Source organism: Corvus cornix, chromosome 1, assembly GCF_000738735.6.
Source record: "Corvus cornix cornix isolate S_Up_H32 chromosome 1, ASM73873v5, whole genome shotgun sequence".
In the NCBI taxonomy this organism is placed as follows: domain Eukaryota; kingdom Metazoa; phylum Chordata; class Aves; order Passeriformes; family Corvidae; genus Corvus; species Corvus cornix.
Genome location: NC_046332.1, coordinates 1055141 through 1064449, shown reverse-complemented (window position 1 = coordinate 1064449; position 9309 = coordinate 1055141). Strand labels below are relative to the sequence as shown.

At 50.8% G+C, this 9309-nt stretch overlaps 1 protein-coding gene across 2 annotated transcripts; it reads left to right on the top strand.

Annotated features, from left to right (window-relative positions):
• The first annotated feature begins 3136 nt into the window (after positions 1-3136).
• Positions 3137-8702, top strand: MRPL48 (mitochondrial ribosomal protein L48). Of its 2 annotated transcripts, XM_010413316.2 has the most exons (9): positions 3137-3436; positions 4196-4248; positions 4519-4556; positions 4867-4952; positions 5545-5717; positions 6885-6987; positions 7532-7621; positions 8263-8338; positions 8595-8702. In XM_010413316.2, exons 1-8 carry the CDS (start codon positions 3416-3418, stop codon positions 8335-8337), a joined length of 639 nt encoding a protein of 212 aa, XP_010411618.1. In that variant the 5' UTR covers positions 3137-3415; the 3' UTR covers position 8338; positions 8595-8702. The 2 variants fall into 2 exon arrangements, with proteins under 2 accessions (XP_010411618.1, XP_010411617.1); XM_010413315.2 differs by lacking the exon at positions 8595-8702 and having other exon boundaries at positions 8263-8480.
• Positions 8703-9309: the final 607 nt, after the last annotated feature.

The window sequence follows — 9309 nt, the reverse complement described above, 5'->3', positions numbered from 1 at the left end:
CTCTCCCGGAGCCGGCGCTCCGCCCGCCCTGCGCACGCGCTGTGAGCGCTTCCCTCTCCTACGGACCGGGAATGGTTTGGGTTGGGAGGGACGTGGAGAATCATCCCGTTCCACCCCCTGCCATGGGCAGGGACACCTTGCACCAGAACAGGCTGCTCCAAGCCCCATCCAGCCTGGCACTGGACACTTCCAGGGATCCAGGGATCCAGGGACAGCCACAGCGTCTCTGGGCAGCCTGTGCCAGGGCTTCCCCACCCTCACATCCTCAACATCAGTGTAAGGTCTGAAAGATATACCCAGTCCTTAAAACCAAAGGCTTAATCCTAAACTTATAGAGATATTCCTTTCAGAGGAGCACCCCTGGGGAGCAGATCCCTCACAGAAGGGTGATGTTTCCCAGGGAGGTCAATGATCCTCCCTGCCATCCTTTAACAGTGGCTGAGGGCCCTCCACCTTTTGCTGGAGGGGCCAGCTTTCCCTTCCACTATTTTTTGCCCATTTTCCCCTATTCTGCCCTCAAAGTTCAGTGGTTTAGGAAGTTCCCAGGTGCATCCTGGCCCCTCCTGTTTAAACCTTGGCTGGGAGATTGTTCCAGAGCATCTCTGCTCTGATAGTCAGGGAAATGGCATCTTCTGCATGTTTAGTCCCCCATTTTGAAAGCCTTTCTATTTTTGATAGTTTCATTTATACTCCCTCGATGTGATTAACTGCTTCTCCATGGGTAGTTTTGTTGGGTTTTTTTTACCCAGGCCTTGAAGTGCCAGTGAACTAAAAAAAGAAAATGTGTCTTTAATCAAGTGATTAAATTTAAACAAGTTTTAGTAGATATGAGCAGAATCTCCCATGCAGCTCTGCACCCAGCATCTGGGAGCACTTCCACACCGGTTGTGTGGCTGCTCTCCTGCGCCACGGAAAAAGGGAACCCAGACTGGCAGAGACTGGTCTGACATTATTTCAAATATTAAATACATATATTGTCCTTGTTCCTGTGTCAGGGTGCATTCCAGGATCTTTCCCACGGGTCCCAGGGAAAACAAGGCAGAGGAGGAAATAGGCGAACGAGGTTTTCTTCTAAAGTCTATTTGAACACTTTTTGATTGTTTTCATCATGGGATGAGTCTGAAAAGAAGTGGAGGCAAGGCCAGGGAAGCCTTAAAAAGGAGGAAAAGCTTCCTGGAGGTTTTTTTTGTGTGATAAAGAAAAAGGAAGTCATCGAGTCACCTCAGCTTCTCCATTTAAATATCACAAAAAAAGGTTTGGAAGTTGTGCTGCTGCAACAGGGATTCAGTTTCCTGGCTGTGAAACGATGCAAAAGGCAAAAAAAAGGCACATTCTAGTTGGAACTAAGGGCTGTGTCCTAACAGAGAGCATGCTCAGCCACCAGAACAAGCTGCCAGGAGCAGCACTATCTTTGTATCCAGGGAAAATCAAGAGCAGGAGCCTTTGTGAGAAAGATGCTTTCACCGAGAGAGGAGTGATCTGCTTCCATAAGGCCATAAGTCACTGGAAACCTATTGACTGCGACGTGCAGGAGACTGAATTCCGTGATTTAACAGTCCCTTTTGGCTTTAAAATGTATCCATCTATGATAGATGTCAGAGACATTCCTCAGTGGAGAGATGGACTCGTTTCTCATGGAGACACAGAGGACAACAAGTCATTGGGAGGGGGATCCCTACAATCTGTTACTGCTGTACCCCGAACTCAGCCTGGGGCAACACTCCCTCCTCAGCCACGTTTTGTGGGTGGAAGAAAAGTGAGTCCCCAGGAGGTGCAGAGAGAATTAAAGGGTGCAGTCCCACTCCATGGGCACACAGCACTGGAATAAGGGCATGGAATAAGGAGTCATCCTGGACCTGCTCCTAATCCTGGTGCTCATCACAGCTTCCCCTACAAATACAGCACCAGCCAGTCCCCTCCAGTCACAGCAGCCCCTCCTCAATTTCCTCTGGGGCTTCAAAGATCATGGGAGGAGAAGCCCAGGTTTCCTGGAGTGGGAGTGCCGGCTTTAACCCAGCTCAGACTCCTGCAGTGCTCCTTAGTCAAGTGTCATTCCCAGGCTGGCCCTGCCTGGGGCTCTCCAGGTGGGATCAAAGGGCAGGATAACATCCACGTGGGCAGTTCTGTCCCATCTCGGGAGCACCAGGAAAACACAGCTTGGAGCTGGGAACACGTGTCCTTGCATTGCGGAGCAGAGAGCAAAGGTGCCGTGGATCCCCTCTGCCCTCTCGATGTGCCAGGCAGGTGGAGACACAAACCTTGTCCTTTCACATTCCTTCTGTCCCCTCCGTGCCCCAGGGCAGAGGGGATGAACATCAGGGGTGTCACATGTGTGTCTGGAGCTCCAGGCACTCAGAAATGCAGGACGGGGCTGGATCACAGAGCAGGAAATGAACTTGCCACGTGGATGAACTGGAGGGAGAAAGTCCATCAGGAGCTCTGACAGCTGCAGCAAGAGCAATTGGAGCAGCCATCAGTCAGCAGAGCAGGAAATCCTGACACAAAATCCAGCTGCCAGGCAGGGAACGGCTCCGAGAAGGGGGCTCAGGGATGTGGGCTCCAGAGTGAGCATCTGCCATGGAAAAAGGGGGAAACTGGAGCCAGACTGGAGAGAAGGGAGCTAGGAGGAGGGAAAAGAGCCTGTGGGAAATTAAGGTTTGTGTGGCATTTTGAGGCAGTTTGGCACGGGATGGATTTTCCTGAGCCAATTCCAGACTGTCAGGCCTGGGGAGCACAGGACCACAGGCCCATCTCTTCCCAGGCAGACCCCCTGCCCAGCTCCTCTCCCACTGAAAAATCAGGAAGGAGGTCCCCGCCAGCCCAACCTTCCTACGCTTAGGATTTAGTGATTGTCAATAATTTTTTTTTAAGTGATACTAAAGGCCTAAGTAAATGGCCGCCGTGACGCCACACTCAAGGTGGCCACTGCACCCCGCTGGGGCGGGGCCCGGGGGCGAGCTCAGCACTGCCACGTGGCTATGCCACACTCAACATGGCCGCCGCGCCGTGATGGACGTGTCTTGTGGCCAATCAGTGTGCGAGGACGGGCGGAGGGCGGGCCGTGACTGGCGGGGCCCGCGGTGATAGGCGCAAGCCAGGGTGCACTGTGCAGCCGTTGCCGTGTGGCGGCGCTGCCCGCTGCGTGTGGGAGGCAGGAACGAGGTGTCCGCCATTACTGCCCGCACCCCCGCGCCCTCCCCGCCGCCGCCTTTAGGACACCAGGGCCCCGCCGGTACCACGGGTTGTCCCAAAGTTGTTGCCTACGGGAGTTCTCGGGGGGCTGTCCGAGAGTTAGAGCTTCCGGGAGGCATCGCTGGACGGAACGCGGGGAGGGAGCCGCGGGACGGAGGGAGCCGATTGGGGGCGTACCGAGGCACTGTGGGGGAACGGTTTGAGCGATGGACCGCGGCGCCGGATGATGGCGGCGATTCCGAAGGTACCGGGGATAGCCACCGGGAAGGGGAGTGGGAACGGGGAAGGACGGGGGGACACAGGGTAAGGGGAGGAACAGGAACGGAGGAATAGCCTTGGTCCTTGAGACAGCTGAGACAGCCCCAGCCCTGCTGCTGGAGGCCCTGATCCGGCCCTGGTTTGGTTTCGGAAGGACGTGTGTGTGTGTGCGTGTGGGGGGGGGTGATCCTGAAGGGATCCAGACCTCGAGATCGTGCCCTGGATCTGTCTTGGTGCTCCTGGACCACGGGCAGAGGTACCCACACACCCCTGCTCCCCATCCTCACACACCTAGAGGTCACCTCAACTCTGTTAGAACCCTCGTCTCCTGGCCTTGGCAGATCCCTGTCCCTCTACATTGGGACATTTGGGACATCGGTATTTATCCCCCATCCTGGTTTGGCGACAGCAAAGCTTTTTGTCGGATGGATGAACTGTTTCCCTCCATCCGTGTGGAGGTGGGACAAGCACGAGGGTGTTCACAGGCTATCCAACCACGTCCGTGAGAGCGTTGGATAGTCCAAACGCTCCTGGAGCTCTGGCAGCCTTGGGGCTGTGCCCATTCCCTGAGGAGCCTGGGCAGTGCCCCATCTGGGGGGAAGAACCTTTTCCTAAATCCAACCTAAAGCTCCGTTGATGCAGCTCCAGCTGTTCCCTCGGGTCCTATCCTAGAGCTGTAGTAACTGGAGGTGTTGGTGAAACTGCTCAGAGGATCTGCCACTCTGTTGTATTTTAACCACTGCAGGTGCTGTGCTCTGAGAAGGGAGTGTTGCTCAGGCAGGTGCTTGCCCTCAGCAGGTGAGAAAACATACACGACCAAAAATTTGCCTTTTTTTTTTTTTTTGCCAAATCTTCTAATAGTGGAGGTAAGACTTTGAGCTGGGAGCTGAAAGGGCTGTGGGATGGGAAGAAGGGGAAGTCCTTGTGCTTATGGGATCAGGCCGTGCCTTAGCAAGAGCATTTGCAAAAGGACATTGGCCACATATTTCCCATAGGTCAGGGAAACCAGAGTTGTTAATCATTATCTTGTTTCCTACAGATTTTTAATCATTATCTTGTTTCCTACAGAGCAGCAACACCCAGACAAAACCGTCTATGTGCTGCAGGTAAGGTCTGTTGTCAGTCCAGTTTTGAGGCAAAAATTCACTTCCGTCAAATAAATATTAAACATTGGAGCATTTGTGTTTAACTTTGGGGGGTTTTAGCCAATTTTGAACTGGTTAAATAACCTGAGCAGGTGTTCTTCCACTTTCATATGGTTTTTTCTAACATTTTCTTCTTTTTTGCCTTGTTCTTGGCTAAGCAACTGGCACCAGCCATGGTGTTCTGTAACATCAGTATGGGTTTGGGGCTCTCAGAGCACCTGCAGATGTTTGTTTGCAGCTGGAAACATGTTTGCTCTGCTTTCACTTTAAGGTGATGCACTCCTGAGTTGCCACAGATCCTACAGATCCCGACCTACACATGGAATTGGGAAGTTTAAATACCTGCTCCCAAAGGAGGTAGGCAGAAGGACTTCCTTCTGTGTTTGCTTTCCCAAGGTAGTCCTGAAGCATATGGAAGGCCAGGCTGGATGGGGTTTGGAGAAACCTGGGATAGTGGGAGGTGTTGGAATGGGATGAGATTTAAGGTCCCTTCCAATCCAAACTAGTTGATGATTCCATGAAGTACCCACTCACCACACTGTAGAAATGCTTCATTTTGGCCAGTACATTCCTGTGGAAGTTAGTGAGCAGCTTTGGAAGGGAGGAACCTCTTCCTGATGTTGAATTTAACACCTAAACTCTTCCAGAATATTGTGAGCAGGTATTATTTGCATGTAACCTTTTCACGCTCCCTGAGACTTGGAAAGACATCCATTTGTGTGGAAGGAGGAAACAACAACAAGTCAGCTGCCTTTTAGGCAGGAACTGAAATAAACAGCAGGTTTATTTCTACTGGTTTTACTCCTTTCTTTCTTCCTCTGGAAGAAATTAATCACAGCATGAGTGTGTTTTCCGTGTGATGCCATCCAAGAGCCGAACTTTTATTCCCAGCATGGTTCAAACCAGATACTTTCTATTTTATTTTATTGTATTTTCTTTTGGAAAACAGGTTCCAAAGAGGAGAAAGGAAAAGGTGCAGATGAAAGAGATCAGTGCTGGCACTGAGTACCAGTATGGAGATGTCAACATCCAGATGACTTCCTATGATCTGTGCCTGGTGGAGCATTTTGCTCAGTATGTCCATAGACTCTGCAACCGGCTCTCAGTCCAGGTCAATGAGAGGTAGGGGGAAATCTGTCCCTCTGGATTATGACCACCTGCAGATCAGGGCACACTCCAGTCTCCCTGAGAGATTCCCATTCGGATGTAAATCCAAATCTCTCACCTTCCCTGTGGTCTCTTTTTGTGTGTCTGTACAATTTTGGATGCTGTATTCATGACAGGAAGGCTGAAATGGAGTTTTTCAGGCACTGACTTGAGCAGATTCCAAGGAAAAAATAGCTGTTACATTTCCTTCCTCTGAGGAAAAGGCTTTAAGCCTGTGGGTGCAGAGCCTGGGAGTTGCTGACATTTGCTGCTGGTTTTCCTTCCTGGTCTGTGATCCAGGCTCTGCACATCACCCTGGTTATCCAAACTGGAATGAGCTTGGGAAAGCCCTGAAGGTGCTGGGTGAGCTTCCTGCTACTTCAGTTTAGGAGGAGAGGATGCTTCAGGAGCATCCTAGATCTCCAAAACAGGCGTATCCCAACAGCCACTCCACTGGTTTTAATCCCCGAGGAATGTGAGGCAGCATCTTGGTGCCTGAAGTGCTCTCAGGGAGCTGCAGGCACTGGGGAAAGCACTGAGAGAATAAAACCAGTGGTGACTCTCTAAAATATGTATTTTCACTTGTACCCTCTGAGGCTGGATGTGGTTCAGTGTATAGAGAAAGAAAGGATTTGCCCTTCAGACTGGAAATTGAGGGGAAAAGGTGGGCAGGAGGATGGAGCTGTGATGTAGCTGTGGGAATAGGGATGAGGAGGCTGAGGTCTCTGAGTATGGGGCAGAGTCTGATCCACTCCCAGTCACATTCCCATTAAATCTGAGCTGTAAACAATGTATTTTGAGTGGTGCATTGCAGCAGCAGTTTCTAGCTCTGTCCCAAAAGACAAAATAAGTCAGAACTCTTGCTTTCCTTGAACTATGAAGAAGTTAAAAGTTCTCAGGCTGGTGTTCAGAGCTAATCCAGGTTTTTGCTGGCAGCAGTGCTGCAGAGCTTCCCCCTTATCTCCTTCCAGCAAAACAGCCGGCCTCTACCAGCGTCTGATTTGCAAGATACGTCCTTTGCATAATTAATTTCCCATGAAAAGTTAATCTCCTTTCCCATTCTCTGCTGTGGAGGTTGATTCATCCCTGTAAAGTAGTGCAGATATCCTGCCTGTCCTAAGCACTGCCCTCTGGCTTTTGCAGCTATGCCATGCCCACCAAAACCAATGAGGTGCTGTTCCTGGAAGAGAGGGGATCCAAAATGCAGCTGGATGCAGTCCTGACCACCCACCAGAGGGTTGTCCAGGTAGGAGCTGGGATTTGCTGACAGCGCTGGGCCTCTCCTGCAGCACTTCCCATCACAGGCTCCCCAAACCCCTCGAACATTTAACAGATGAAAGGCATCATTTGGGCATAAATGGAAGCAAAAAGTCTAATTACATTTTCTGCTGAGTGTTGCTCCTGAACTAGAAGCCCAGAAGGGTTTCCTGGCTCTGTTTTTCAGGCAGAAGATTTAAGATCTATTTTCTGCAGAATAATTGATATGAGGGGTAGAAAAGTCATGTTTAGGGATGAGTCATCAGAGAAACTCACGGCGTTAGATGGGATATTGGGAAGGAATTGTTCCCTGGGAGGGTGGGGAGGCCCTGGCACAGGGTGCCCAGAGAAGCCGTGGCTGCCCCATCCCTGGGGGTGTTCAAGGCCAGGCTGGACACGGCTTGGAGCAACCTGGGATAGTGGAAGGGGTCCCTGCCCATGGCAGGGGGTGGGACTGGATGATCTTTAAGGTCCCTTCCAACCCAGACTATCCCGGGATTGTTCTCCTGCAGCTCTGTCATTTCTGCTTTCAGATCCGTGGTTTGAGTTCAACGTTTGCTCCCATACTCCTGGAAATCATTCAGAGTAACCAGCCTGAGGGGGTCCATCTGTTAGTGAAACAGGTACATTTACATTTCCCAGTGCCTTTCCCTTTAGGAAGCAGAGATGATCCATGCCATGAATTTGCTTTGAGAGCACAAACCTGGTCCCGAGCCTACTGTGTGCTCTAGACTTGGGGATACCAAGAATCCCCAAGAGCCAGGCAATCCCTGATCCATGAAAATCCATTGCTCCTAATTCTCAGTAAGTGTTTCATTTCCCATTTAGCCTTCTCTAATTAGTGCCACAGGAAGTGCCTTCCCAGCCCCTCCCATGGATCTGTAGGAAAGGGCAGCTGCAGGTTCCTTTCCTTTGCTGCCACAGATTCCCTGTGAGCCTTAAGGAAACATTTCACTTCAGCAGTGCTTCTCCACCTCTTCTCTGGGAATCCCCAGGAACATCATGAAGCAGTTGATAGCAAGGCTGGGACTGGAATCCCAAATGCTATGCCCTGCTTTGATGGAATTCGCTCCAGGAGGAGCATTCAGCTTGTTTTCTGTTGGAAGCCCAATGGTTTTCCAGCACTGAGTGACTTCCCACTGAGGCTTTCCACTCCCTGGGTGCAGTGGGCATGTAAGCCTTTAGTTTTTCCACTCTCGAGGGGTTGTCTTTGGGAAAGGGTTTGCGTGATCCTCACTTGTGATGGTTTTCCCTCCCTCTGTAGCACACGGAAGCCGATTTCAAGAGCCGACTGAAGTCTCGACCACAGCTGGAAGAGCTGCTGGCACAGATGTCCTGAGGTGAGGAACAAGGTGCCATCCATGGGCTGTTCCAGCCTCCAGAGGGTGCTTCCTATGCTTCCTACTGATCACTCGGTGAATTGGAAGGAATTCCCAGTGTCAGCAACCAGCTTGTCCCAATAAAAAAAATAATGCATTTGAATCTGACTGGTTTGTACTGGGAGCAAAGGTGCCACAATGGAATGTGGGTTTGCTTTCCTTCAGTTCTAGTTCTTTTTTTTTTTTTTTTAATACCTGCCTATTTTCCTTTTGATAGGTGGGGGTTTCTGCAGAAATCTCTGCGAGTGAATAATGCTGTGCTACAACAATCCCAGGAATTGTTACAACCAAATTTGATGGATGCCAAGAGAAACTGTGCCAGAAACTGGTTTGTTTGGAGGTTTTTTCTCCCCCTTTCTAAGGAGTGGCTCGTGAAAAAGACAGAAAGTAACTCATTCATTTACACTCTCCCCCAAATCGGGGCTGTCCAGGTGTTGCTTGTGCTTCCATGCCCGCTGTGATTTTTGGCCAGCAGTGCTGGAACCCAGCCCCTCGGCATTCCCAGCACCCACAGCCCTGGCAAATAGCCTGGAACGTTCCTTCTGGCAAAAGCCATGGGTGCTCTTTCTCTTGCCTTATTTGCCAGTAAGTGGTGGTCAGATGAGAATCCATTTTTCTCCCATTCCAAATTTTTCTGTGGCTTCCCAGGAGATAAATCCCCTCCCCAAAAATCCCATCCTGTAGGACATGAGGTTATCACGACTGACAAAAGCCTTAGGATGGCACAGAGAACTGTTCTGGAGCCAAGACTCAGCCTGAGTGCTGTGAATGCTCCTGGATTGGGGTATTTTGGGCCAGAAGTCCCCAACCACAGAATCATTTTGGCTGGAAATGACCTCTGGAATCATTGAGCCCAAGCTGTGCCCAATCCCCACCTTGTCACCAGCCCAGAGCAGTGAGTGCCACATCCCGTTTTTCTTGGACACCTCCAG